General features: G+C 36.9%; 4 protein-coding genes and 4 non-coding genes across 12 annotated transcripts; 1 reads left to right on the forward strand and 7 right to left on the reverse strand.

Moving 5' to 3' along the window:
• Positions 1 to 746: 746 nt before the first annotated feature.
• Positions 747 to 4,934, reverse strand: rpl4 (ribosomal protein L4). Its single transcript, XM_038268931.1, has 10 exons — positions 4,789 to 4,934; positions 3,493 to 3,664; positions 3,061 to 3,167; positions 2,703 to 2,841; positions 2,357 to 2,481; positions 1,901 to 2,030; positions 1,567 to 1,723; positions 1,239 to 1,322; positions 942 to 1,062; positions 747 to 864 (listed from the first exon to the last, which is right to left on the reverse strand). Exons 1-10 carry the CDS (start codon positions 4,789 to 4,791, stop codon positions 796 to 798), a joined length of 1,107 nt encoding a protein of 368 aa, XP_038124859.1. The 5' UTR covers positions 4,792 to 4,934; the 3' UTR covers positions 747 to 795.
• On the reverse strand, positions 1,132 to 1,200 carry LOC119772499. The gene has a single exon (XR_005279265.1). It is a non-coding gene; the product is annotated as a small nucleolar RNA SNORD18 (small nucleolar RNA).
• On the reverse strand, positions 1,395 to 1,465 carry LOC119772498. The gene has a single exon (XR_005279264.1). It is a non-coding gene; the product is annotated as a small nucleolar RNA SNORD18 (small nucleolar RNA).
• On the reverse strand, positions 2,548 to 2,647 carry LOC119772500. The gene has a single exon (XR_005279266.1). It is a non-coding gene; the product is annotated as a small nucleolar RNA SNORD16 (small nucleolar RNA).
• Positions 2,902 to 3,000, reverse strand: LOC119772501. The gene has a single exon (XR_005279267.1). It is a non-coding gene; the product is annotated as a small nucleolar RNA SNORD16 (small nucleolar RNA).
• Positions 4,935 to 5,792: 858 nt separating the features above from the next.
• Positions 5,793 to 13,203, forward strand: zwilch (zwilch kinetochore protein). The gene is made up of 19 exons (XM_038268924.1): positions 5,793 to 5,811; positions 5,880 to 5,936; positions 6,043 to 6,085; positions 6,179 to 6,271; positions 6,966 to 7,099; positions 7,175 to 7,365; positions 8,129 to 8,208; positions 8,282 to 8,437; positions 8,590 to 8,661; positions 9,560 to 9,653; positions 9,744 to 9,796; positions 9,894 to 9,990; positions 10,090 to 10,169; positions 10,256 to 10,412; positions 10,562 to 10,590; positions 10,697 to 10,833; positions 10,926 to 11,021; positions 11,402 to 11,517; positions 12,897 to 13,203. Exons 2-19 carry the CDS (start codon positions 5,887 to 5,889, stop codon positions 12,983 to 12,985), a joined length of 1,767 nt encoding a protein of 588 aa, XP_038124852.1. The 5' UTR covers positions 5,793 to 5,811; positions 5,880 to 5,886; the 3' UTR covers positions 12,986 to 13,203.
• lctlb (lactase-like b) lies at positions 13,116 to 21,293 on the reverse strand. Of its 5 annotated transcripts, XR_005279263.1 has the most exons (16): positions 21,122 to 21,293; positions 20,459 to 20,634; positions 20,206 to 20,366; positions 20,027 to 20,114; positions 18,862 to 18,971; positions 18,645 to 18,773; positions 18,432 to 18,527; positions 18,286 to 18,340; positions 18,030 to 18,191; positions 17,236 to 17,513; positions 17,007 to 17,133; positions 16,729 to 16,928; positions 15,636 to 15,699; positions 15,301 to 15,374; positions 13,671 to 13,715; positions 13,420 to 13,512 (listed from the first exon to the last, which is right to left on the reverse strand). XR_005279263.1 is itself a non-coding variant. In XM_038268925.1 (15 exons), exons 2-15 carry the CDS (start codon positions 20,583 to 20,585, stop codon positions 13,397 to 13,399), a joined length of 1,758 nt encoding a protein of 585 aa, XP_038124853.1. In that variant the 5' UTR covers positions 20,586 to 20,634; positions 21,122 to 21,293; the 3' UTR covers positions 13,116 to 13,396. The 5 variants fall into 5 exon arrangements, 4 of the variants coding, with proteins under 4 accessions (XP_038124853.1, XP_038124855.1, XP_038124854.1 ...); XM_038268925.1 differs by lacking the exon at positions 15,301 to 15,374 and having other exon boundaries at positions 13,116 to 13,512; XM_038268928.1 differs by lacking the exon at positions 13,671 to 13,715 and having other exon boundaries at positions 13,375 to 13,512.
• Positions 21,294 to 23,505: 2,212 nt separating this feature from the next.
• On the reverse strand, positions 23,506 to 26,705 carry snapc5 (small nuclear RNA activating complex, polypeptide 5). The gene is made up of 4 exons (XM_038268867.1): positions 26,554 to 26,705; positions 26,176 to 26,292; positions 26,014 to 26,094; positions 23,506 to 24,125 (listed from the first exon to the last, which is right to left on the reverse strand). The coding sequence occupies exons 2-4, from the start codon at positions 26,263 to 26,265 to the stop codon at positions 23,922 to 23,924; spliced, it is 375 nt and encodes a 124-aa protein (XP_038124795.1). The 5' UTR covers positions 26,266 to 26,292; positions 26,554 to 26,705; the 3' UTR covers positions 23,506 to 23,921.
• Between the last annotated feature and the right edge of the window lie 524 nt (positions 26,706 to 27,229).

Consider the following 27,229-nt stretch of genomic DNA (forward strand, 5'->3'; position numbering starts at 1 on the left):
ATTGTAATAACATACCAAACCATCACTTTTTAGTTTAGGTCTCCTTCCTTCATGAATACAATTACCAGTTTTAAACATTGCCCATCCCATGAGTAAAATATTTGAGGGTGTAAGAAAGCTCAGAGGACTCAACATGGTCATCGTAAGTTGGGGCTTTAAACCATTTTGATATTGGCTTTGACTTTTCTGCCATTGCTGTGAAGAAAGGGGCTGCCATGATCAAAACTACACCCCTAGTGCAAGTTTGAGAAAATAACTTCAAATTTGTAACTTGAGAATGTCTACTAAAAACAGCTTGGGATCACATCAACAATCTGCTCAGCAAATGTAATTCCATGCTAATCAATTGTGAAAAGGCATGGAATAGGTGGTTATAAGGGGTCAATTAATAGGAGGGTTAAATATGTACTGGACAACTGCTTAGGTCTCCTTTACAGGCCTGATTAAAAAGCCATCTTTTTGTAATGATCCTGTCTTGTAAAATAATGCTGCTAAAACTTTTTGCTCTACCTTCTCCTGAAGTCATGTACAGCCCAGCTTTTCTGTCAGTATAAACTCTGTATGAAACCCACATCCTGCAGCATCAGGCATGGATAATAAGCTTGCTGTACATATCAAGTTAGCCAGTGGATATTTATATTCATAAATCCTTATGCTAACTGTTATTTGGTCCCCCCTTTCCTCAATGCTTAGTTGAGTGGCATTTTTATTGTGAATAAAGTGGTTTCAATAATACTTCGGACTCATGGATTTGAAACGTCTCGTTTATTTCACTGAACTCCAGTCTGTATAGATTTATGCCTTAGGTTTAGCAGGTGCTTTCTTTGCAGGCCTCTTCTTGGGTTTCAGCATCTTAGCCTTGATCTGTGAAAAAATTAAAACCAATTAGTCAGACTGCACTGCACGTTTCATTGCCATCTTCTCTTTTTAACAGTTCTTACAGTAGGGTCGTGCTTTAGGATGGCATGACGTCTTGCAGTCTTGGCGTAAGGGTTCAGTTTGAGCATGATCTTCAAATTCTTCAGAGGATTCTTCTTCAGTACTCTGCGGCTGATCTTCTTGCTGCAATTGCAAGTAACAAAGTTATGCTGATGCCTGGTTGATGCTGAGGAAAACGTGCAACTCTTCTAATTGCTCAGGACTTCCAAAAATAATCAGGGGTCAGAAACACGGACCAGAAGTGAATCATCATCATAGCTGAAACATGGCAACACACACCACAAAAGGGAGGTACATACTTAGGTGCACGAAGTGCTTTCTGGACCTCCTCGCTCTTCAAAATCCTGCTCAGATCTGTGTTTGTCATTTTGTGCATTGGGAGCCTGAAAGGAAGAAACAAATAATCAAAACCCAACAAGAAACAAATGACAACTTAGACAAACCTAATTTTGAACCAACTCAGAACTTCTTTACATATCACAGATTTCAAAAACACGGACCATGAAGTGGAAGCTCATCACTGAGATACATGTGCGACATTTACACAGCTGTACAAGTGCATCTTCATTTTTTCCACAATACTCCATTAGATGCACCTGTAAGCATTGAAGTTTCTCTAAAACTCACTTGTAATCAACCTTGAGAGAGGCTGGTTTACGCCAGGTGCCATACAGCTCGTCCAGCTTACGGAAAGCACTTTCTGTCCAGATGCAGAACCGTCCAATGTGACCACCAGGAGCCAGTCTCAGAAGGTTCAGTTTGTTCACGTTCTGCAGAGTAATGCCTACAAAAAATAAAAAAAAGGTCAATTTGATTCCTTATGTTTGGTATAAAGCAAATTAATTTATGTCCAATACAGAGGTCCACTGGTAAGTGGATCCCCATTATTGGATCATTTTATTTCTGTCACCGCTAATTAAGACATTGGAGTCAGTAGTGTATTTGAAGCGCTAAAACTCACCTGGAATATTCCTGAAGGCTTTGGTTAAACCAGCGTCTTGGTTGTAGACGATACATGGCCCTCTGCGTTGGATACGTCTACGGTTCCGCATTTTACCCTTACCAGCACGCATACGCTGAGAGGCATACACCTGGGAACAGATCAATTAGATCAACTGAGCTAAGGAGTTGAAAAATATATAAATGCAAACCAAATCTGAGCCACAAGACAATTTGATTTCATAATTTTAAATGAGCTTTTAATATTCAAAACTTTAGTCACAAGAATTAAATCTGGGACAATTCTTCCCTTAACAGAACTAATTTGTCTCCGTGTCAGAAAGACTGAACTAGAACAATTTTAGAATCAAAATTTCCATTTAGCCTTAAATCAGTTTTATTGCATTGTAAGGACAATACACAGAAACCCAAGAATTAGGTGTTGTACTTGGCAACCAGAATGAAATCTTTAGCTTACCTTCTTGATGTCATTCCAGGCTTTGAGCTTCTTCAGCAGCAGCACAGCCTCCTTAGTCTTCTTGTATCCCTCAACTTTGTCGTCAACCACCAGTGGAACCTCAGGGATCTCCTCAATGCGATGTCCTAGGTATCAAAAGGTTCTGTGTAATCACTGAAGCACCAACTGTGGAAGTGACTAATGTCTAAACTTGCTCAGAATTTATCAATCATCAATACCCTGTGATGGCTTAATGACAGCAGGCAACTGTCACCAATCACAAGATCAGACGCAAATTACACCATCACAGCAAGAAACATGTTTAAGAATTTGACAACTCAAGAATTAAAGCAGCAGTTAAACTTACCCTTGGACATCACAAGAGCAGGGAGTGCAGAAGCAGCCAGAGCAGAGCAGATGGCGTAGCGCTTCTGGGGTGTGTTGATCCTGCGGTGCCAACGACGCCAGGTTTTAGTGGGAGCAAACATGCGTCCACCACGACACATCTAGGCCCAAGTCAAGGGTTGTCTACCACTTAAGTAACAAATATTTACCCATCCAATACCTGCTCAGACTCAATATTCACCACCCATCTGTGCTAGCCTATGACAGCAGGCATTCTGTCACTAGTCACAGAGTAAGACGCAAATTACACCATCACGGCAAGTCTGGGTTTAGCTCCTAAAAGCGAGTAAATGAATGAATTCCTTTACAAGCAAGGATACGTTTCCAAAAGCACCCTGACCAGAGCGGTGAGTACCACCACCTCTCACACGAGGGATACGGGCCACAGCTCTTCCTGTTCCCCAGGACTCTGCGCTCGTCTGGTGGCCTAAAATATTCAATATATAGAGTTAGAATAAGTAGAGGTCTGCAACTCAATATCAATATATATAAAAAAAACTGTTCCATATTTGCCAGTTTGTTTGGCAACAAGGGTTTGGTTTTCTTTTTTGTGGTTAAGTGACAACATGGATGATGCTCAGACTTTGTTAGAAACAGTTAAGTATGCAATTTGCACACATTAGAGAACCAATTAGGACTGAGGTTGATCATTTCTTTTATCAGTGATAAAGGTACAAAATGTGAAAAGTATAAATTGACAAACTTCTTCCATTTCTAATACAAAATAAAAAAATAAAAGCTCAAATGCATACCTGCCAGCTCGCTGACCGCATATGGCTGGCGGTTATTTTTGCGCATGTTGGTGTGCACAAATCTTACAACATCAGGGCGAATAGGAGCCCTGAAGACAGCGGGCATAACTACATTTTTGCCTGATGATTCTCCTTTCTCGGAATACACCGAGATAAGCGGTCGGGCACAGGCCTGAAAGTGCAAAGACAAAAAAAGTAATGAAATACATGACCTATATGGAGAGAAGAGCATTTATTTGCTGAGAATCACATCTTTTCCAACAAGTGTTAAAAAGCACATCTTCTAGTCCATGCCATGCTTTTTCATTACAGGAACAAATTGATATACAATAAATTTATTTATTCTGAATTTAAAAATGTTAACTGTGGAAAACAGTTTGAATTTGTTAATGAGAGATGAAATGTAGGTACGTGTATGAGAACATAACTCCATTCGCCTGTGTTACCAACAGGGGATAATTATACCTTTTGGGGGATTAAGGACATTTTGTAATTTTAAAATCCTGACGTGCTTTCACGTCGAGTTGGTTTACATTAATAGGAGATTGCAAGTTGAATGCGTCCATTTGTGTCACATTAGTAATATCGAAAATAAGACTGGTACTAAGAACTATTGTAGCCAGATGATTAATGCTTCAATGGAGCCCAAATTTCTTACAATATCCAGCGTACATCGCACATTTGCCCCATTTTTATGGGCACATAAGCCCTTCAACCAAAGTTTATATACAAACATGGTAGCTCCTTTCCTTGAAAGGAATTTCAATTGTACTTCACATAAAACCTGCTTTTACATGTTTGCCTAATAGGTAACTATGATACATATTTGCATTAACATTCCTTGTTGCATTTTCTGATTCTTTTCATAGTTAAACTACTATTCACCCTTATTGATAGTTATCCTAGCTTCACTTTTCGTGTCAGGGCTCTTAGCCAGTTGTCGACGTGACATCACAAAATCTTCACTTCAGTCGAGCACAAACTACACACGGTCTAGATTCTTCAGTATCATTAATAAGCGTGTGTCGAAACAATTAAAACCACGATTAACGACATTTAAAAAGCAAAGATAGCCGCTGCTGCAATAGACAACACGTGTTACTCGGCGTAACCAGTCGTTCAAAATGGCTCCTCGTGTTAGCTTACTAGCGCCTAGCTTCCAACTCCGTTTTTACTTTCTAACAATCATAGCTTTTCTACGAGGTAAACTAGCAGATAGTCGACTAAATAGGTACATCGAGTATTGACATATGTGTCCTGGAACTCGTGTAAAGAAATTTGTCAGGGCTTGCTCACCATTTTCGATATATTTTTCGGCTCGCCGGGAACCACGCTCCTCACGGTATGGCGGCCACAGTAAAAAGGAAGTTGATGCTTCAACCCAGATCCTTTATGCCTCCGCGCATGAGAACGCTACTTCCGGTTAGACTATTTTGTCCACTGCACGAATTTTATTCTTCAGCTTACCTAAATGAAAAAAAAATGTATTACAAAAAATCAACTAATGGTTTCTAGATGTTTAAATGGAAATATAACGACTTAAAATAGCTTTTCATTTGTTATCGATGTTGGAACTATTTTTTCTCACTCACTGTTGGCGCCGTGTCTTACAGTGTAAGCGGAAATCCGAACTACTTAACACTTCTACGTTTCTATAAAATGAAAATAAAATGTAAAAAAAAAAATATCTTGCCTATATAAAAAAACGAAAAAAAACTTCTGGATTTAGACTAACATATTTTTTATTTATTTAGTGAATTAACTGCTCTTTCGTGGATTGTGACCCCTGAACCCGTGTCGTCACCGTCTAACTGAGCGCGCTGGGATAATGGAAATAAAGGAAGACATTTATATAGGATACAGCAAAAGGTGGGAGAAGAAGAGCCTCTTGGGAAGAGCAGGAGAGAACAGGGGATGTTTAGTAGAATTAGGTTAGGCCACACGAGGCTAAATGCATCACTGCATGTTATTGGGAAGCATCCAACAGGAAAATGTGACATGTGTAGTCAACCAGAAACCATAGAACATGTGCTGTTTGAGTGTATTAAATATGCAAGTCAAAGAATAGATTTAAGGAAAGGACTGGAACATGAAGGAATCAAACAACTGGACATTAAAAATATCTTCTCAAATAAATCCAGAAAGACAGTACTTAAAATCATGTCATCTTATCTTCAACAAACTGGACTAAACCTAAGGATTTAAGGAAATATAAATAAGAACAAGTAGGTGGCGATAATGCTCCATTTGGTTGCAAGTCGCCAATAAAACAAGAAGAAGAAGAAGAACTGAGCGCGCGGTTGTCAAACGCAAACAATAGTAATAAAAAATACTTTCTTCCACTATATTTGTAAGACATTTTAACCCGTAACCCGATTTTTCTGTAGTTCGGAAATGGGGTCGAAGGTCGTATCTAATGCCAAGGAGTTTTGCAGTCTTCTTAGGTAAGTTTTGTTCCGCAGTTGTTATCAGGTAGAAAAGGTCTTAATCGTTATTTTTGTTTTTTATATAGTTTTAGCTTTTTATGTTAATTTTATGTTTTATGTTCAGATCTTTTCAGGATGACAAAAGCAGGAATTCATGCACATATGAGGTACTTTCAGTTCAAATTGCTTTTTTGTATCATAATGAGAAACCCAGTTTTACTCCATGTTAACCTTACTATGTATACAACTTTGATTTACAGGAGGAAATTCATATTATAAAGTCGACCGGAGACAAAATTACCGCTGTGAATTTTTACAGTGCCAACCAGACAATCTTTGTCTGCGAAAAAGATGTAGGTTTACTTATATTTATTTCTTCTAGTTTACAGGTTGGTCTTAATAATGATAGCTGAAAGTATGAGAGAAATACGTTAAATCCATTTTTTTGTATTTTTTAGTAATTTATAAAATTATATGAAGTGATTTTCTCATACAACAAGGGTAACAAACAGTACTTTACAAGACTACACATAGAAAAACAGATCTGATCAGCAGGAAAAGAAAGAAATATGCTAAGCATTAGAAAAATGACATTGGTGTTTATTTACAGAAAAAAAACACCATTGTGTAATGATAAAAAGCTAATTGAATGTTACAAAAATCATTTCCACAATTCGGATTAAATAAAAATCTAACTAAAACGTTATAATTTATGTTCTACCTTTTTAAATAGTTTGACGTCTCAGATTTTTTTTTTAAATCACCATAGCTTTCTTTTTGTCTCTTCAACTGAAATAAAAAAAAAATATCCAAAGGCCCAATTCTCTTAACTTCTTAAAGAATGTGATGACAAAAAAAATCATGTTATTCAGGTAAGGCAGAGATTTTTAAATGTCTGTTGTTTGATGTTTAAATGAGGGCAAAGTAAAACGAATCCATTAGCAACTCTGTTGCTTTTGAATATACACAGAGGTAGGGATACATAGAAGTCAATGCTGTATAAGGACATTTTGTCCTCACTTGCAGAATATTTTGACTTTTTTTTAGGTACCAAACATAAGTGGACTTGTTGATGAGCTGAACACAGAGACATCCAACTGTTCAGGGGACAATGACGAAGACCATTACGATGTCTTCCAAAAGGAGCAAGGATCCCAGCCACTTACAGTCATCAAAGCTAGGTGAGCAGCAGTACAATGATTACCAATTATTCTATGCAAAGCTGTGTGTCTAAATGTTATTTTCTCTTCCTATAGACAGTTGCTGTCTTTATACACATTATCTCAAAACCCTAGTGTGTCAGCAGTGGACCAAAAACTTATCTTACATCCTCTCTGGGTGCGATGTGACATGGGGGATGCTGAAGGAACTGCCTGGTTTGGTACTGAACCAGTCTGTGTGGGAGGCAAAGTAACAGGGGTCAAATTATATTCTGTTACCTGCAAAGGTGAGCCTCAGAAAAATATATTTTTGACTCTTGAATGAACTATGGTTTATTTGGAAATTTAGTTTATGTGTTCAGGAATGACCTTTTTTACTTTTATAACCCATAAAATCAAATTGGAATTAAAATCCTATTTTTTCCAGTGGAGTTTTGGCCAAGAGACAGCAGCAGATAAAACACATGTGTTACATTGAAAAGAAACTGCAAATTATGAAAAACTGGTTTATGCTATGGAATCAGCCTCAAGAACTTTCAGGCTTAAAAGCAGATGGTAAAATAAATTCAGTTAGTTTTTTAGTTGTTCTGTATCAAGCCAGTGGAGCAAAGTGAACAAAAGCTTTTTTACCAAGTTTGCTCTGACTGTAAATTATCAGTATTTAAACAAAAAAACTGGGCAATAAGGTTAAAACTACCACAGACCAAAAGGAACAAAAAGTCTTAACATTTACCAAAAACATCTTGGTGATCTCCTTCTATTTGAAGTATATTTTGGATAAAAATGCTGTCTGCATGACTTAAACAGGGCTAGTTCATAATAGTTAAAAGTGTACTGTGGTTGACTTAAAGCAATGAAAAAGTAAATAAGCCTATTTTTGGTAACCTATTTTATCTTAATAAATTAAAGAATTATTTAAAAATGTTTTGTCTGGTGTCATTAGTTTATGGTGTAAGGCTTTGGATCTAGATAAATAACATAACACATTTGTAATGCTCTCTATGTAGTGTGTAGGTTTGGTTTGGTCTTTGATGATTTGTTTATCTTTAGGTTCACCAGTGGAAAGAAAATCTTTGTTAACCCTGGAAGAACTTAAACAAGTGCACAGGAATAGATACCCTCGCTCCTCTGTAAGTCTCTGTGGTCATCTTTGCTTCACTGCATGGGCGATTAGCTGGTGACTTTATCTTTGACTGTTTCCAGATCGGGATTAAAGGAACTGCAAGGTTTAGTTTGTTTGGGTCCACCGTTGTGGACAACTCCACCATCGAGTCCCAAAGCAGCATAATGGTGGACTTCAAGTGGAGTCATGTAGAGAGTATTCTTGAGATCCCTCCATTGTCTTCTTCTGCAGTTCTAGTAAGCTCCAGTCAACCACAGTTTTTAGATATTTAAATGAATGATTTCTGGTTGAAATTAATGAACAGTTAAGGATTATTTCCTTTAGATATAAAACTGTCAGTTGTTCAACATTTGTTGACTTTAACATTGTTGTTTTTTTTTCTTTGCAGAATATCAAAGTTGTCTGTGGGGACATGAGAAGCCCGATGTTTGAGATATACAGGGAGCTAGAGTTTCTTCAGGTTTGTAGTTTGTGTTATTTGCGATATTGATACAAGCTTTCTAGTATTGTGCAAAGTTAGTATAGATCTCAGTTTGATTAATTTATATTATCTGTGGGAACAAGCTTTGGCCAGGTCTCTTTGCTTGGCCCATCTATGATTGAGTATTAAAACGTCACATGACTATATTTCATTGTCATCAAAATTCCTTACAGTTATTTAGCTTAGAAAGCATAACATGCAGATAAATCAGTGTACTCCCATTTAAAAATGAAAAACCATAAAGAGAAAATCTAGATCATGTTTTTATTTTCAGGTAAGTTTGAATAATGTTTTTTTTTACCCAACTATATAAAAACAATCAGGCAGTTGCAGCTCATCCAAATAGTTGATGGCAACTTCCTGAGCAGCACCAGTTAAATAGATTATTTCACACCACCCAGAATAGCCACAGATTGCGTGAATATCAAAGGAGCCTTAAAATGTTATTTATCTATTATGGACTGAATGCTCTACAGACAGATGAAATTACTGGTCATGTTTTAAACATGTAGATTCCTCGGGTCATAAGAGACCTGCTCACTCTCATTCAGTTTTTATTGCATATGAACGAAACCTAGGAAGGCATCTTTTTTTTTTTTTTTTTCAAGCTCATTAGCCCTAGAACTCCTTCAAAAAACATAGACGTGCAGAAAAGTTGGTTTCTTTAAAATAGGACCAGGAGCATTATTTACCACAATTTTATAATGAAGGTGAAATTCTATTGCATGTCAACTATTTTTGATGGTGTCTTAGCCATTTTCCTTTGTTTAACTCATCTCTAAATCGCTTTGGATAGCATCATACATAAACAGTGTTTCAATGCAGCCAGTGAAAGTTAAAATAAATGAACAAATTGCTTATTTTCCCGCTCTTTCAGACACTTGCAGATGGTTTGAAAACTGGCGAGACTGAATGGATGGAGCCTTTGGAAAGCACATCAGCTGTAAATCTGACTAAAGCCTACCTTGAAGGTGATTTTGGCAGACAAGGCAATGAGAAACATATTTTAGAGGCTAAAGAAGCTCTCATGTTAATATTGCTTCTTTTTTCTTTTCTTTCAGAGCTTCAGAATTTGGCAAAAACAATACAGGTTCAAACAGCTAAAACAGCAGAGGTGTGATAATAATCCAAACAAGACACTTTTCTTCCTTAAATACAAGTATTTAAGAGGGAAAACTGAGACACCTGCTATGTTTTGTTCTTTTTTGAAGACACAGAAGCAGGAGATGGATCCTCCCATTTCTAATTCCTTCTTGGAAAGAGGAGATTTGGATTTTGTGGAGGAGCTGTGGGTCAGGATGAGAAAAAGTATAATTTATTTGTTTTATTTATAAGCTATAAACAAAACTTGGATTCCATGTATAAAATAATCTGATGCAACCATTTTATTAATTTTTTTCCTTACAGGCGTGACTTCATACCAGGACATTGGAGACTCTCTGAAGCTGGTTGTTGAAGCTCTACGATACGGTGACATTAAGCCTTGGGTATGATATGAGGTTACTCCAGCAATCTAATTAGATTTTTATTTTGTTTTATTCTTATTGTTGATTTTCTTTTCCTCTGCCTCCAGATTCACAGAGACAGCAGCAGCTCTCTCAGCAAACTGATCATTCAGTCTTACCAACAACAGATTGATCACGTGTCTCTGACAGGCATCACCCCAGTCATCATGTTGCTGGAAATGGGAGTAGACAAGATGAGAAAAGACTACATCAACTACTTCATTGGTGATCCCTCTCTTTTTTATCTTTCCTGTATTCATTTTTGTAAAACAAATGTGAGATTTATTTTTGATAATAAATCTCTTAACAATCACACCCAGTAAACCGTTAGGATTCAAATAAAAAGCTGTAATACTTTGTTTATTCTTTGTCAGGTGAGGAATTGACAACTTTAAACCACTTGGTAAGTTGATAAATATTTATTATTTACATATTTGGACGATATGTTTTTTGAAGGAAAAAAAAAACGAAGAATTTAATTCATAATAATAATACATTTTTCTGAACAGAGTTACTACCTGAGCACAGAAGTCGATCTGCAAGAGCAAGTGATCCGACTCAGAAAACTGCACCACTTGTTGGAAATAATAGTAACCTGCCGCACTTTCTTGGGTTTGCCCTACGACCGACTCTTTGCTCTCACACAGTAAATACTGTCCATCCTTTGCTGACTTATGAACAAACTAAACGCGTATTTTACCAATTGGAGAAGCAATCTAATATCTTTTGTATTTACAGATTGGGTTTGAATCACTACAAAACCTCGACATATGATGAGGAACATGAATTCCATCTCCAGATCAAACCAGCCCTGATAAGCCATTTCTATCAAAAGTAAGGTGTCTAAACTTTTTTTATAGCAAAAAAATATTTATTATTTATGTTTTCTTTTTGTTTTTTGTTTATAATAACTGCCAATCTTCCCCAATCTGATCTAGACTCATTGATTGTTAAAGTTGCAGAACTGTATGATGTGTTGCTTTGCAAACTATCGTAGAATTAGGTTTGAGGTTATAATGTGACAAAGATGGTGGGAAAAAAGTAAAAGGGAATACAATTTTCTTAGAATTTGATGTGATAGGCACAAATTACCAAAAAATAGTACGTATGTATTTACCCCCCCAGAGTCGACAGTTTGTAAAATGACATTGTTTTCTTTTTTTACCCTGGAAAACCAAAACAATAAAATTAGTTTGCGTGCATGTTTTCTTCAGGGAGCAACCTGTGGTGTGGGGAGTCGAGATATCCAGTGGTCAAGGTCCTCGTGAGGTGCGGACATCCTTACAGCTCAGTGACAAGCCTCTGGTTGATCACGTCATCTTTGAAATAGGTAATCTATGTGTACTTCTCAAGAAAACCCAGCAGTGCTGCACAGATGTTTATTTACACTCAACACAGGCAATGATCGAGCTATACCAGAAAATTGTTTTATTATTACTTTCGTTTCGCACAATAATGATGAAAATTGCAGCTCTGTAGGTGCGCTGAGAAGGTTTGTGCTTTCCTGAAGGAGGGAGCCCTGGTTTCAGTAAGGCATTTACCTATAAGAGCTACAGCATTGAAATATCAGTGTGAATGCTTCTACCTGATTGGATTGTTCTGACCAGAGCAGGAGAGCTCAGAACAGTTAGCACTCAGTGATTTGAATGCTCGGACTTTGGCCGATGTTGAGAGGCTTTATGGTGATGTTAACTGACACAAGCTAACATTAGCTTTTAGTGACTACACTCACTTGCTACTTTATGTATAGAGGTGAGACTAAGTATGGGACTGCAAACCAATCAAGTCAGGGGTCGTACCAGGTACTCAGAGGCGATGACTGCTGTGATATGATGTAGTTTTTGGGCAATCAACTTCAGCCCACAGTTGTTAATCTAAGTGTGTATTGAGACTGGTCTTGATTCCAGTTAATTACATTTTCTCTCAATACGGGTCTCGACTTTTTTTCCTTGTATGGCAAAAGCCCCTGGGTTTCAAAGTGCAGCAGTGCTTGCCATGCATCCTGTCTGAAAGGCCCTTTCATATCAGCATGCAAAAATTGATATATTGTATGTAAACAAACCACATCCTCAGCCAAGAAGGCAACAGCCTTCTGGACAGTGCCCTTATCAGGGACACTGCCATCCTAATGGTAGACTTCAACACCCATGTGGGGGAAAAAACAGTGGTACCTGAAGGGGTTTGGTCAGGAGGTGGGGTCTGGTGGTAGCATCAGGTGCACATATTCAGCTCCCACCTCCTGGAGAGCTTTTCTTAGATTTCAGGAGAGGCTGGGAAATTAAATTGATTACTGAACTCTCTACCAAACTGATAGAATACGGTGAGGAGCTCAGCCATCTGAGAAAGGCTTGGAGTAGAATTGCTTCTCCTCAACAGCGAGAGAAGTTGGCTGAAGTAGCTCAGACATAAGTTGGTTCTCCCAGGAGGATGCCCAGGACATGCTGGAGGGACTATATTCCTTGACTGGCTCCCCCCAGAGGAGCTGTCTGGGTAAAGGGAAGCTTGGGCATCTCTGGCAGATGATGAGTAGAAGCTTTTTGTCTAAATAAACCTCAGATTAACAAACTATAATCATATGTAGGGCAATGATACAGAGGTAGCCATGATAAAGGCATTTAAACTTCTCTATATTCACTATATGTGCTTAAACTCTCCACTAAGTATATGTAACCTGTTTCTCTTCATTTTTTTTTTATTTTTTTTTTTTAGATATGCCAAATGAAACTGTAAATGAAGACACCAAGGAGCATGTCTTCTTTTCTACAATGATGTGCTGCAGCTTCATCAGCTTTGCATAAATTTACTTTTTGCATTTGCTATTATTATTAGCTGTTATCTCTACTGATCTGTTTGTTGGATTCATTTTGAGTTTTTTAATATGTTCTCATGTTTGTTCAGTGGGGCTGTTAAGAGATTCACAAGAGGCTATATGTTGAACAAAGTTTAATCCTGATAAAAGCACAAAGGCAATCTTCATTTGGAAAATTACAACATGAAATAAAAGTACTATACTACAGGTTTGTTTACCTCATCACAATCACTGACTGTGCTCTATGTTATCTGATCAAACACAGTTTTTTTTTTTTTTTTTTAAGCCAACCCTGTATACACTTCAAATTCAGCGTATAAATTTACCCATTTTCACACAAAAATATTCAAGAAAATATTTGGAGAAAAACTGCATGAGTGTTCATGGTTTCAGACGCCTCCTAGTTCCTTCTGCGCAGCAGGAACATGAGCAGGACAGCACTGATCAAAATGGAGAGTGTGCATACGGTGGGGACAACAATCTCAGTCACCATCTCCATGTGGCTGGTCAGCGGGTCTGCAAAACACATTTACACCCATCAAAACCTTGTAGCGATCACACACACACAGTGCAGGAAGCTAGTGTAGATGCTTATGCACAGCACTCAAAGGTTTAACATTTCTCCCCCACAGAATCATACGTTCTGATTTACTGCGAGCACGAGGATTTCTTACCATGTATAAGTCTTAGAATATTGGCAGCAGTACTCCGCTGTTCCTCTAATAAAAGAAGAGAAAGTACTTAGAGGTGATTAACGGCAATTTAACCCTTTGAGGAGTGCATGCTGCCCCTCCAGAGTATTTCAGGAAGCTGTACATTTAATCCACTGAAAGTACACCTAGGGCTGTGCAAAAGTATGTGCACCCTAACAACAGTGGTGTTTGATGCAGGAGTTTACCCTGCAACAGAAGAATGGATCAATGACCGTGTTGAGAGATTTACTCTGTTTCTGTTTTGTTTGTGCAAATTCAAATGTTTCAGATAAAAAATAAAAAGAAAATGTTTTTTTTACAACTCAGAAGTTTTATGTATTGGAGACAAACCTATCCAGTAAGTGTAAAATTAATACTTCCTCTTCAAACTAAATGATGAATTAGCTGCTGCCAGATTGAGAAATCACAAAAAAAAAAATCTATTTCAATACATGGAGTGGGCAAAAAAGAAAAAAAAATTTTTGAACAGTGGTATAATGATAGGAGAAACAGTAGCATCAGATGCAGGAGTTCGCCTGAGAGTTGCCAGTTCAGCCCAGCTCTATCTCTGCAGTGTCCTTGGGCAAGGCACTCGCATTGCCTACTGATGGTTGTCAGAAAGCCTCACTTCTCTCAGTGAGCCCCGGGGCAACTGTGTGTGACTCACCAGTATTCTATGTACAATGTAGTGTCCTTAGAGTCTATAAATATTACTCCTAAAGATCACATCTGGGAGGGCACAAAAATGTCACATTTAGGTAAGCATGAGACAATGGCAGGAAAGTGACTGCAAAAGCAGCATTCAAGTTATAAGTTGAAATTAGAGCACAACTGTTAAAAACATTAAAATATGCCAGAAAAATATATCCTAGAGAGATCTAAGCCTTTTTGGGGGAAAAAAAAGATCTAACAAGACAAAGGATGAACCATCTTGCATAAATCTAAATGACAGAGATGAACGAAGAAGAAGACAAGTCGAAGTCTAGACTTAGAGCATCATTATGTGACATAAAGAAAACTGGGGGAAAAAAAGGCCCTAAATGTCTTCATAGTTAAATCATTTGTGTGCCCTCTTTCTTCTGTTCTGATATTAGATGTTTTTTTGTTTGTTTTTTACATTTAGCAAACACAGAGTAAATCAATGTATGTAAGCTTTGATTTAAGCATACATGAATTTGTGGTGGGCTAGTGTTTGGGCACTGTGCTTGAATCCCAAAGTTCTGAGTTCAAGCCCCATTCCCACAGATTGCCACTCTGGGTTCCTGAGCAAAACCCTTAACCCCACACTACTCCCCGGAGCCGCAAAATGGCAGCCCACTGCTCCCCAAAGGGATGGGTTAAATGCAGAGAGTTCATTTTGTTGCTTTATACTTGTCACAGTGTAATGACAATAAAGGTGAATTCTATTCTAATTCTAGTCCATTTAAGTCTGATTCATAAAACTATACCTGTAAATATAACATCTAATTTGTGGATTGCCTTGCATGCTGAAATACTCCCTGGAAAAAAGTAGCTTTTTACTTGTTAATCTGCAAACACCTCACTGTTGTAGTTAAATTTTAACCACAAAAATCCACAAAACAGAAATAATTGAAATGTAAAAATCGTGTACCCTGAAGTTCTAAACTTCATCATGCACTGGCCAAACCCTTGGCATCTCGGCATGCTCCTCCGATTTTCTTCTAGCTGAAAGGGCAAACAAAGAAGATATCTCAGATATTCTGAAATTAACTCTGAGGACTAAGTTTAAGTTTAGCCTTATTTTTTTTATTTTATTTTTTTTAGGTATTCTCTTTCAATATGCACTAAGATAAAATTCTAACAGCTTTTGCTAATTTTCATTAACAAATAACCAATTTTTTGTTTGTTTTAAACCAGATCTTTGTTTACCCCAGCTAGCTGTGCAATCACGGACAAAATCATTACAGACACTAAAGATGAACTGACCTGCAGCTAAAAGCTGGTTGCTGGAAGAACACATCTCCACAGCCTTTCTCCTCCAGTTTTCAACCTGTGAATAGTCACAAAAAATTAAAGACTTTGGCTGGATCAATTTCCAAGACTTTATTCTATTATTGTTTTTCACTCTTACATAGCCCAAAATGGACTATACTATACAAAGCTGATGCATTATCTAATCCCACCAAATCAATTTTGTGTTATTTTCTTTGTAATTTTCGTTAAACCAGAGCCATTCAACTGCCAACCCGAAGGCCACTACTGGCCAGATGACTTTAGTCTGGATTGTGAATGAGATAAAAAAAACAAAGACCCCTTTTTAACTTACGCCGATTCACAGGAAACTGCTAGAGTTTTTCCATTAAATTACATTTTGTATCACTTCCATCTATGTTGATCAGGGAAGTATTTGCCATGCTTTAATTCAATGATCAAAAAAGATGAGACTAATACAAAATCTAGCTTTTTTTAAAAAAAATCAAAACTAGATAGTTATTGCGCCTATGAAAATATGTATTTTTATAGTTAGGTTATAAATCCTAAAGGAAAATCAAAGATCCAGATTTAAATACACATCACCAACATTTAGTCAGTGAAGAGAAGAAGAAGAAAGTAAATCCAGATCAAAGGTTTTTAATAAAAAATGGCACGGCATCATAAATTGGCGCGTTAAAGGAATAGTTTAAAATCCACAAATTCGGTGATTTCATAGCTATTTTAACCTTACAGGGAAATGGCAGGGCCAAAAACAGGCATCTCACTTTCATGCTTGTTTCAGAAAACATGTATATTTTAGGACAGATAGAGAATAGGGAGCAGCAGGAAAGATCCAGGGCATAGTAGGCTCTTGTAAATAAGGCTCAATTGCTGCAAAGCATCAATTTGAGAAACTACTCCACCACATGGCCCACTAACCTCGCCTGCAAACTCAGTTCTTATGGCATTTATAAGTTCACAAAAAAACCTAACTGCTACACATCATTGACTCAGCATGTGGCCCAAAGTCCAATGTGAAGAACTACATTTCAATTTCAAAGAAAAAAACAGTTGTACACATTAGGCCTCTGCCAGTGTTTCTCACCTCTCTTTGATTCGGAAATCCATTAGAGCTGATGATCCGTTTGTAAAACTGCACAGAAGCTTTTGGATAACGAGGCTTGTTTTTGTTCCTGAAGTCCACGTAGTACAAGCCGAATCTCTCAGAGAAACCTTCGTCCCACTCAAACTTGTCCAGCAAGGACCATGCAGTGTAGCCCTTTACATTGACTCCATCTCTGATGGCTGAGTGAGAGAGAAACATGATTGGATAATGCATTGATCTTACACAGTTTGTTATATATTACATTTGGAATCAATTACCTTTTAGCATCTCATTGATGTATTCCTTATAATATTGTATCCTCCACTCATCACACAGCTCTGTGCACATCATCTTCTCAGAGACTCCATTCTCTGTCACATAAATCATCGGGTTTCCATACTGAGTCTGCAGGAGGGAGAATCACATAAACAGGTCAGTTATTTGGACTGGCTCTGAGCTGAGATCAGCTACGATTCAGCAAAAATAAAAGCCATTTCTACTCTGTACCTTTACAAAATTCAGCAGACGTCTGAATCCCCATGGCACAGAGTAGAGCCATTCTGACCCAGGATCAGGCCATCGTGGGTCAACCAGCTCAGCCAGGTCACGGTCTGTGAAGTAGCTGCTGCTGCTACGACCTGGAGGGTCGTTCCTGTTGGTGATGTAGCGCGTGGTGAAATGACCAATGCCAAGGAAGTCACACGTCCCCTTTATGTAGCTCTTCTCTTGTGGGGAAAACGAAGGCAGTCGAGACGTCCCCAGCCCTTGCTGTGCACTTTTCCTTCCTGCACACAAGTTGTTTAGTGATTTATTTTTTTAGTCTAAAGCAAGAATTAAAGCCTTTGTTTTGGAGGAATCTAAATGAGAAGCACTAAATTACATGGACATGCTGCAGATGATTAACAAATATTGTATGGCATAAAGGATAAGATGTACACACAGGTTTGGTAGGCCATATTAAAATTAGCTAATTGCTTTTTTCTTCTAGCAGCTTCAGAGAGGACGTTAAAGAAATATAAAGTTCAAAGCAATGGAAGTGAATGGAACTAATAATGATAATAATTAAAAAATATATTGCACTAAAAATTATCAATATTATTTATATTGCACTTTATGCAACATCTCAAAGTGCGTCAACAAAAATGCAGAAAATGAGCCTAATTAAAAGCATTAAATATCTGTCTTAAAACACAAATTGCTTTGCATCTTGTATGAAGATCGTCTTTTTGCGTGAGAAAATTTGCATCTGTTTTAATTCACACAAACGTTTTGAAGATCAGACCGTATACAGTGTAACTCACCAACAAAATCTTTCATTACTTGAGGGTAGTCTCCATGAAACATAGGCGTGGCGAACCAACCCAGGTAGAACTGTACATATCTCTCTGCCGCTTCAATGTCTTTTTGATTGCTGATGTCCACCGGCTCACCCCAGTCCCCCGCCAGCGAGACGCCAACCAGGCCTGCAGACACGCAGAGCAGCTCTCAGCATTTGGAAACCAAATTCAGGATGAACCTTAAACCTTTTTTTTTCACAGGATTTACTGCCTTGCTTACCTTTTTGTTTCGCCCTCCATTGTGTATCATAAGTGTGCCAAACTTTGGCATGTGCCTGCATGCCAAAAGATGTCATTTAAGGTCCATCCGTTGAACTAATTTCAGTTAGGTTTAAATTAATGAATACATCTGCAGCCTCTTCTTACCTTTATGATGTGATGTGCAGCTCTGTAAGCCCCAGATCCTCTCAGCTTCAGCCCAGGAGCGTGCTCACCTGTTTCATAGCCTTCAACAGCCACAGACTGAGTGGTAAATAAAGATACAGATGTCTGAGATAAATAGTGGGATTTTAAATATTGGATTATGCAAAGGTATTGCAAAATCTCTTGAAACAGTATAAGAGCTTGCAGCAAACATACCCATGGATTGTTGAAAGTAATCCAGTGCTTCACCCTGTCACCAAATTTCTCAAAGCAAAGGTTGGCGTAGTCATTGAAGTGATTGATCATACTTATGTTTTGCCATCCGCTGTATTTCTCTTGTAAAACCTAGAAAAGAAAAAAAAAACCACACAATTTATTATTTAAAGGGGTATTAGAGTTAAGCTTTTAGGTGGCCAGCATAAAACACACCCACCTGAGGCAGATCCCAGTGATACAGCGTGACAATGGGAGTGATGTTGTTCTCCAGAAGATGGTCAATGAGTTCGTCATAGTACTGTATTCCTTTTTCATTAACATGGTCAGCTGCAAACAGTGTTCAACTTTAGAGTGAGGATAATTTCATACGAACAATTGGAGCACCTAAAACTTTCACAAAGGTTCGCATGTTATAAACAGTGTACTTAAAGGGAATATATGTCAAAATAAAGGAACACGTGACAGAGAAGGAGAAAACAAAGAATTTCAGTATTTTTTTAACAAATATAAAAGTTAAAAAGTCTGACATAAATTTTTATTCAGCCCTCTTAAGTCAAAACCCTTTTTCCCCAGTTAGCACTAAAATGTTTTGCTGTATATTTTTGACAACTTTGCAGATTAAATCACTAAAAGTGTTGTCTGTTCTGTTAAAAACAAGTAAAATTGGATGGAGAGCATCTGTGAGCCGCTAACCATGGGCCTCTTGGTTGCTCTTTTGCGCTAACTGTCAGTTTCTGAGAGGAAGAAACTGTATGAACATCTAACTAAATGCAAGTGTAAAAGGAATCATAGATCTTTTTTCTCCACTTAAAGGAATAGTACACCCAAAACATGATTAGCCTTCATTTTCTACTCACCCCCATGCTGAACAACACTCTGGAGTACTTTTTTGATATCTCAAATGCATCTGGAGATCTGGGAGGCTTCTTGCTGTCTGCTGACATTCAAATAATGGAGGTCTATGGTGCCCGAGACAGAAAGGTCCATAAAAGTCCACAAAAAACATGTCAATATTCCTCCATACTGCTCGTCCAATGCATTCCAAGTGTCCTGAGTGGGTAGCATCCAGAATTTACTCGAAACGAAGTCATTTAGAGGCACCATAGACCTCCATTATTTGAATGTCAGCAGACAGCAGAAGCCTCCCAGATCTCCAGATGCATTTGAGATATCAAAAAAGTACTCCAGAGTGTTGTTCAGCATGGGGGTGAGTAGAAAATGAAGGCTAATCATGTTTTGGGTGTACTATTCCTTTAAAGTTATCTACTACTTTGTTTTCTTCTATCACATAAACTCACATTAAGATGTGTGTTTAAAAAAAATAATAAAATAAAATAATATATACATAGTGATATGATCTCTCTTTGTAGAGCTTTACTCACATTTTACACCAGTGGGAATGATTCTGGGCCAGGAGATGGAGAAACGATAGTGGTTTAGTCTGAGCTCCTTCATCAAAGAAACATCATCCTGTACAAAATACATCAGATATATTTAGGTTGATCTACTGTATGCACATCACACAAACTCCTTCTGTCTCTTATTCACTCTGATTCCCCACCTTTATTTTGTAGTAGCTCTCACAGGAGGAATCCCCCGTGTCATTTAGCTGGATTTTGCCCTTTTTATGACTGAACACATCCCAGATGCTCAGTCCTTTTCCATCTTTGTCCCAGGCTCCTTCTGTTTGATAGGCCGAACCTCCGGCGCCCCATGAAAATCCTATCAAATGCAACACTTGATCAGCTCAGCGGGCTCTCACAGCTGGCATGGTTGGCAAAATGAACAAACGACTTTTCTGAATATAGGTATACCAGTTGGAAAAGTGCCATAATAGAAGGAGCCGTAGTTGTTCTTTGTCCAGTCGAAGTCCTCAGCCGTAGACAAACACAGCACCAACATAAGCACATGGCACACACTGAGTGCACAGCGGGGCTGCATGGTACTCCAGAGTCTGCAGCACAGCTGATGAGATCCTCCCTAATGTGGGCTACAAACAGGGCCAAGAACTCATCTAGTGACCACTTTTAATCACAAAAACAGACAATAGTGGTACAACAAGGCTAACAAATGCACGCTTTCTTGAAAATGAAATATATTAGTATCAGAGACAAACTTAAAAGTCCATCAAGCTCTCTATAAGCATCCAGTGTGATGGTCTGTGGGGGGTCTCGGCCCCCTAATGCAAAGCCAAATGCCTCTTTTCAAACTCAATGGAGTGCGAGTGCATCCTGCTGAGGCTGACAGATTCTATACAAACTGTGGTTTCACCTCTGTAAGCAAAGCTAATGTTTGGGAGGTTGATACATTTACAGTCAACAGTCACATGACATCTGTGTTTTCACACAAATAAATATGGACATTAAAACTCCTGCAATTATTTTTCTAATATAGTGACAATAACATTTTAGAATCATATCAATTTAGAAACATAGCACAAAATATAATGAATTTGATCGAATTCACTCACATATTACCTTATGTTATAGTTTACTTAAAGTCATATCATTCCCAAATGTAGGAAAGAAGTCTGGGAGAAGAAACTCCTCCAACGCAGCAGAAGATGGAGAAAGCTAGAGACATCGAAGGAAGAAGTCTCCACAGCCTGGTGCAGCACTATTCATCTCCAGAACCGTCCCCTGCAGTAGTGTGAACGCTCACTGCATTGTGAGACTAAATGTATTGTTTTACCTGTTGGAAAATGCTGAATAGTTTGTTTTTTTTTTCAGTTGAAAGTGATTGCACTGCATTCCCATTTTTCTGGGTCAGATGAGGACAGAAATATGTTTTAGCTTAGGTGTAAAATGAATTTATTCGCATTCAAAAGAAAAAAACAACAACATTTTTGATGCTTTATAAATGATTCCAAAACTACGAAATATCTATTAATTAAACAGAACATGTGCAAGATGTAAAGGTGGCCAAATTAGCTCAATGAAGCACAATTGGTCATAATTCTGACCACTAGATGGCGACAAAGTGCTTCCAATATTAGCCTTTGTATGAGCTGGGGTCCACTTCATGAAGCAGGTTTACCCATAAGTCTAAACCTAAATTTGAATAAACCTGAAAACAGGGAGCTGACTTTTCCGGTTCACAAAGAGAGTTTATTCAACCTCTGTTTCAGTCACCATTGTAACATTCTCCTCAGAGCTAACCTATATATAAAATTCACTTATGAAGGTTATTGTTTCAAAACTATTTGTGCATTATAAGTGTGAATTTGAAGTTGTAGAGAGAGGTGCATTCTAAGTTTTGTATTTGTAGGATAAAAAAAAAATAAAAAATCACAAATACAAATTTGTTTTACATCTGTTTAAAATTTAAGTACCAGTACACAAATTCTGTTCTACAAGTTGCACATAAAAAATCTCTTACATTCTCAGTTTTGCTTCAAATGATCCAAAACTATTGTTGCAAAACTATTTGTGCATTGTAACTTTGGTGTTTCTTAACTGTAGATGTTTTTTTAATCTGTAACAATTACAAAATAAAGTTACAACTCTTCAAATTCTTGAGTATAAGTACAAAAATTATGTGAGTTGCACGTCAAAAATATCTTCATGCAACTCACAGAACACAATTTGTGTTCTACTAACATTCAACATTCATGCCAACACTATGGCGAGCCTTTGATATGTACTAGTTTTACTGAATGTATTCCTGATATCTGGAAAACAAAACAAATATTTGTCTAAATGACCATTTAAAAAAAATGACATTCTCCTCATCTAGAATAAACATTCTGGATGCCTATAAATTGATTTCAGATCTCCATATTCCTAATATTACTGGTCAGCATTTGTATTATTTTAACTATGAAACAATATTTTTCAGATATAAATATATTTTCAATAAAGCTGATAAATGTCAGAACAGCCACTTAAAATGTGTAAACTTTTCTAGATAAATCAAACTTAATTCTTATTTGTTGTTTTTTACTTCCTAAAATTCATTTTCTGCAACAAAAATGTAATTTAGAAAATATTCTATCATTGTTAGGTCTAGGAGTGTGATTTTGATCAGGAAGAATCTTATTTTAGTGATCTACAAATGGATCAACAGAGGAGTGGTTTTAATAAATGTAAATACGGCCTGCCATAGCCCACTTAAAATAAACTTAAACATATAAACTTATTTAAACGTATTACTTGAGCAACAATCTTCTCCTTTGCCATTTTCCTCCCTTTGTAGCTGTAGCGCTGATTCTGTCTTTTAAACACATTCTGCTTTTTTATTTTACTGTTTGCATTTATGCATTAAAATCTCGTTCCAGTGGGATGAAATTGGCACCTCCTGTTGCCTGTTGTTATGGTGACTCATCGAATCGTTGCTCCACTGATGGCTTTCCATACTTGTTGCTCAAGCTTAACTCCAACTGGAACTGAACTGAACTAATTCATAGCAGCCTTTGTAAATCCGAACACTCAAGAGTTCCCAACTTTGGCTAGATCAGCTCAGAGTTGCAGATTTGAATCTGAATTTGTTAAACCTGCTTCATGAAACGGACCCCTGATTTTGAAAGTGATATGTACCGTTAATAAGTGGTATACCTTCTGATCGAATATAAATTGTGATCATGGCATTAAGTGATTAAAGCAAGACTCTAGTGCATCTATATAGAAGTGAATATAATCAAAAAAATATTTAAATGAAACATTTAAATATATTAATTTAAGGGTAAAACATGTCAGGTTCTAATTTAACTTTGATTAGTATGGATTACAGATAAAATCTATAAGTAGATCAAACGATAAAAAAATGGCATTATTAAAATCAATTTATTCCAAATACATATATCCCTTATTAAATTGTCTGAAAAAAAACCCACAATTAAACAAAAACAAAATCGGACACAGAATAACAAATGCAAAACATTTATTTTTGTGCTTACAATTCTCATTTCTTTTATAACAACACATACATTTTTACTCTTTTATGGCCCAGCCATAATGTTTCATGATACACATATCAACCATAGGGATTTCTGATTTTGAAGTGAATTTTCACCAAAAATTTGGTCTAGAACGCTACTGAATAAGCACCTAATGAAACTGCTTTAAAGCATTAAAGTGACGCGTTTCTCACAATATTTGAAACAAATGGAGAAAAAATTCAGTTGATTCAGTTTAAACCAGGCAAAGAACAGGCGATGCTAGCACCACTATGACACTGTAACTCTTACTCCATCTAAATAAGTTACACTCACCAACATACAAAAAAGGGTCTCTCCATTGTTAACAAGTGGTGCAAATACACACATACAACCCATAATTCTTAATAATCCTGTTCCTCCTCATCCTCTTGAGGCAAAAATCCAAGCTCATTGTCATCTTCATCATATTCATTCTCCTCGTCTTCATCCTCTTCGTCCTCCTCGTCTTCGTCATCATCCTCCTCCTCCATGTCGTAATCCTCAGCACTGTTCAGCAGGAGTTTGGTTCGATTGATTTCACCCTCATCATCAAGATTAACATTAACCTGCAAGAATATGAATAAATTAGATCAGAGACACAGGAAAAACACGAAAGACATCACTCAGCAAAATGTCGTATTTCCACAATAAGTGGCACCCACTAGATTAAAAAAATAATAATTAAATTAAAAATGGAAACATATGTATATAAATAAGCTACACAGGGCTATAAGCCGCTGACACCTACTGAACCGTTTCCCTCCAAACCTGTAGAGGGAGCTCTACATATCGCCCCTGGAGTAATGGGAAAGAACGCTAGCCCCTGTTAGCTTGTTGGCTCGCCGCAGTAAGACTTTCTACTGAAAGATGGGGCTTCATTAGCTCTTTATTTTAGCTCTGCAGGAGTTGGGCCCAGTCTCTTCATTGGTTGGGCAGCTTTAAGGCGGCAAATTAATGTCAAAATGTTTGAATTTGTGGCATTTGTTCTCTGTCGTGCCTGCTGTTAGAAAGTTCTTGTGCTTAATGTAAATTAGCCCCTTATTCTTTCATTTCCAATTCTGAATTCCTCATCTGATGGTTAGGTAAATTCCACAGAAAAACATGATGTAAGATATTCCAAAAAACTAAAAAAAACAATCCACTGGACTTTGTTTCCAAGTTTAAAGACGTTTCGCTTCCCATCCAGGAAACTTTTTCCTATTCAAAATGTCAGGAATAGCACTGACATTTTGAATTGAAGGCTGGATGCAGCGTGATGTAAGATACAATTAACAGATCGAGACAACATGACACTGTTAAGTAGAATTTAGATAGACGATTTTCAAACAATGAATTTTTTTTTTTTTTTAGATAATTCTCTTCCCATCCGCTACCAGCCTTACCAACAACCCCAAGAGCCCCCCGTGACACTGTCACGGTATATTTGATGTTATACATTGTATATAACTATAGATTCTGTATATATATATATATATATATATATATATATATATATATAATTTGTCTGCATCATCAGCACCAAATCTAATTTCTTGTAAGTGCAAACCTACTCAGCAATGAATCAGATTCTGATTCAACCAAAATGTAAAGCATTTACATAGATTTAATTAATCAGGATCACTTGCAATTAACTGTCTTTACCCTGATGCCTTAATAAAATCCATTCAACCAATATTTGATCAAACTGTTTTTCAATGAAATAAACCCAAAATAGTGGAATTTTTACCAGTTGTGTACAACCAGAGACGGAAATTGTTGTGCAGTCATCATCAATCTATTATTCAAATAATCATGAACTATTTTAGTTATCAATTCATTGTTAACTGGAGTATAGACTGTCACAGATGCAATCAGCAAGAACTTACTCACTTCGAGTTATTATAGCAAAATATATATATAAAAATACTATGCATATAAGATTTAAAAAATGATTTTGTCCATGAATATGATGAATCTAGAACTCATTATTTTATTTTAGCTGCAGCTGGTTTAAATTCTGTATAAAACCTTCATTGAGATATTTTTTGCTACACAATTATGAAGTGATAGATTGGAAAAATAAACAACAGATTAATCAATCAGCCAAATTATTAGTTACAGCCCTACTCTACAAGTTTAGAAAAGCATCCCACAGCACAAGGCTGCCACCACCGTGTCTCTGAATGCAAGTTAAAGCTCTCAGCTCATTATTAGTAGAATAGAAAACCCCTTTATTGTCTCACAGTGGGGAGATTCTGTTTTTCACAACATCAAAAAATTATCAAATAAAATGTCACACAAATGTGGACCTTAGAAAAATGTCTAAGAATAACAATAGTGAAGAGTTAAAAGAAAAAAAAACAATAAAATACTTTACTGTAAAGTGTTTTAACTATATAAAAACTTTGCACCTGGAGAATAAAAGTCTCATAACCATTTGATGCCTTGAAATCAAGTGATTATTTTTATTTTTACCTCATTTTCTGCTGAAGGTTCCTGGGAGGCTCCTTCTTCTGTTTGAGCGTTGATGATAGACTTCAAGGCTCCTTCTTCAAACTTCAATACAACGTGCAAAAACAACATTATATAGGATGATGTGCACAACATTTTTCTATATATTCGTGAACTCACGCTGACCTTCAGGCGGTTCAGCTGGTCTTGCAGCATGACTTTGATTTTGAGGAGAGTCTCCTCTTCCTTCTTCAGCTCCTGCAAACGGCTATGCATGTTTGCTGCTGCAGTGTCAGACCATTCCTTCAAAATGAAAGTGTGAAAAGATGCTGTTAGCTGCTGGCTCTGGGCTTTGTTTGCTGTGGATGTGTTTGCTCATTGTGTGCAACATTATCTTTTTTTTCCTTTGATCACATTTAGTTAGCTATAGTGGTGATAACAATTATAATTTCACATCATTTTGCCAAATAAGAAATCAAATTTTCTGGGTTAATAACAAAATAAGTTATATCGAGGTACTAACCGGTTAGTTTACTTAGCTGGAGCATTTTCAAAAAGTCTTACCTCTGCTTATAAACACTGTTTACAGCTCGATTCAAGCATTTGAATATGAAAATCTTGCTAATGTGTGTCAGCAAGCATCTATTTCAGAGGAATCCGACTTGTTATGCTACAGGCTAATTGGCTTCCTGTAATAGAAATGGCGTCATTCTTCTTCTTCTTCTTAAAGCAACGTTTTGGTACACTACCGCCCCCAACTGGAGTGGCGTGTTAACGGCTATACAATTCCAACTTATACAGAAAATAAAGGATTTACATTAAGCCATGCGATGTAAGTGAGAATAAAACAGCAGCAACAAAACCTAGATTAATAATAATAAATATAACTATGTTTTTATTTTTCATTAGAGCATTTTTATCACTGACTGTTTACTGACTAAACCTTAAAACTGCACATTTGCTTTTGGACACCTTTCTAATTTACAAAAAAGATTCTAGGAACTAGAATATATCTACAGTTAGAATATATATATATATATATATATATATATATATATATATATATATATATATATATATATATTTTTTTTTTTTTTTTTTTTTGTTCAGCTTAAATACTTTTCAAATGGAACCAATTGTCCCAGCTGTAAGGCAGTTGCAGAATAAGAAGGTAATATAACAAAAACTTGGTTCTGAAAGAATTACAGCTGAGTGATAATTAAAAAAGGCGAAGGGTTAG

The sequence above is a fragment of the Cyprinodon tularosa genome, unplaced genomic scaffold (assembly GCF_016077235.1).
Source record: "Cyprinodon tularosa strain WSP-4 unplaced genomic scaffold, ASM1607723v1 ctg71, whole genome shotgun sequence".
NCBI lineage: Eukaryota > Metazoa > Chordata > Actinopteri > Cyprinodontiformes > Cyprinodontidae > Cyprinodon > Cyprinodon tularosa.

What these genes read in the sequence shown, in the direction of transcription:
- rpl4 (XM_038268931.1), bottom strand. An exon ending in TGCGGTCAGCGAGCTGGCAG is followed by an intron (nt 3,168 to 3,492) that starts GTATGCATTTGA and finishes TGAATATTTTAG; the next exon opens with GCCACCAGACGAGCGCAGAG. An exon ending in GTCAGGGTGCTTTTGGAAAC is followed by an intron (nt 2,842 to 3,060) that starts GTATCCTTGCTT and finishes ACTTGGGCCTAG; the next exon opens with ATGTGTCGTGGTGGACGCAT.
- zwilch (XM_038268924.1), top strand. Translation starts at nt 5,887, where the DNA reads ATGGGGTCGAAGGTCGTATCTAATGCCAAGGAGTTTTGCAGTCTTCTT. An exon ending in GGAATTCATGCACATATGAG is followed by an intron (nt 6,086 to 6,178) that starts GTACTTTCAGTT and finishes TTTGATTTACAG; the next exon opens with GAGGAAATTCATATTATAAA. An exon ending in ATAAGCCATTTCTATCAAAA is followed by an intron (nt 11,022 to 11,401) that starts GTAAGGTGTCTA and finishes TGTTTTCTTCAG; the next exon opens with GGAGCAACCTGTGGTGTGGG.
- lctlb (XM_038268925.1), bottom strand. Translation starts at nt 20,585, where the DNA reads ATGCAGCCCCGCTGTGCACTCAGTGTGTGCCATGTGCTTATGTTGGTG. An exon ending in TTATGGCACTTTTCCAACTG is followed by an intron (nt 20,367 to 20,458) that starts GTATACCTATAT and finishes TGCATTTGATAG; the next exon opens with GATTTTCATGGGGCGCCGGA. An exon ending in ATCACTGGGATCTGCCTCAG is followed by an intron (nt 18,774 to 18,861) that starts GTGGGTGTGTTT and finishes TTTCTTTTCTAG; the next exon opens with GTTTTACAAGAGAAATACAG.
- snapc5 (XM_038268867.1), bottom strand. Translation starts at nt 26,265, where the DNA reads ATGCATAGCCGTTTGCAGGAGCTGAAGAAGGAAGAGGAGACTCTCCTC. An exon ending in ACCAGCTGAACCGCCTGAAG is followed by an intron (nt 26,095 to 26,175) that starts GTCAGCGTGAGT and finishes GTTGTATTGAAG; the next exon opens with TTTGAAGAAGGAGCCTTGAA. An exon ending in AACCTTCAGCAGAAAATGAG is followed by an intron (nt 24,126 to 26,013) that starts GTAAAAATAAAA and finishes ATATTCTTGCAG; the next exon opens with GTTAATGTTAATCTTGATGA.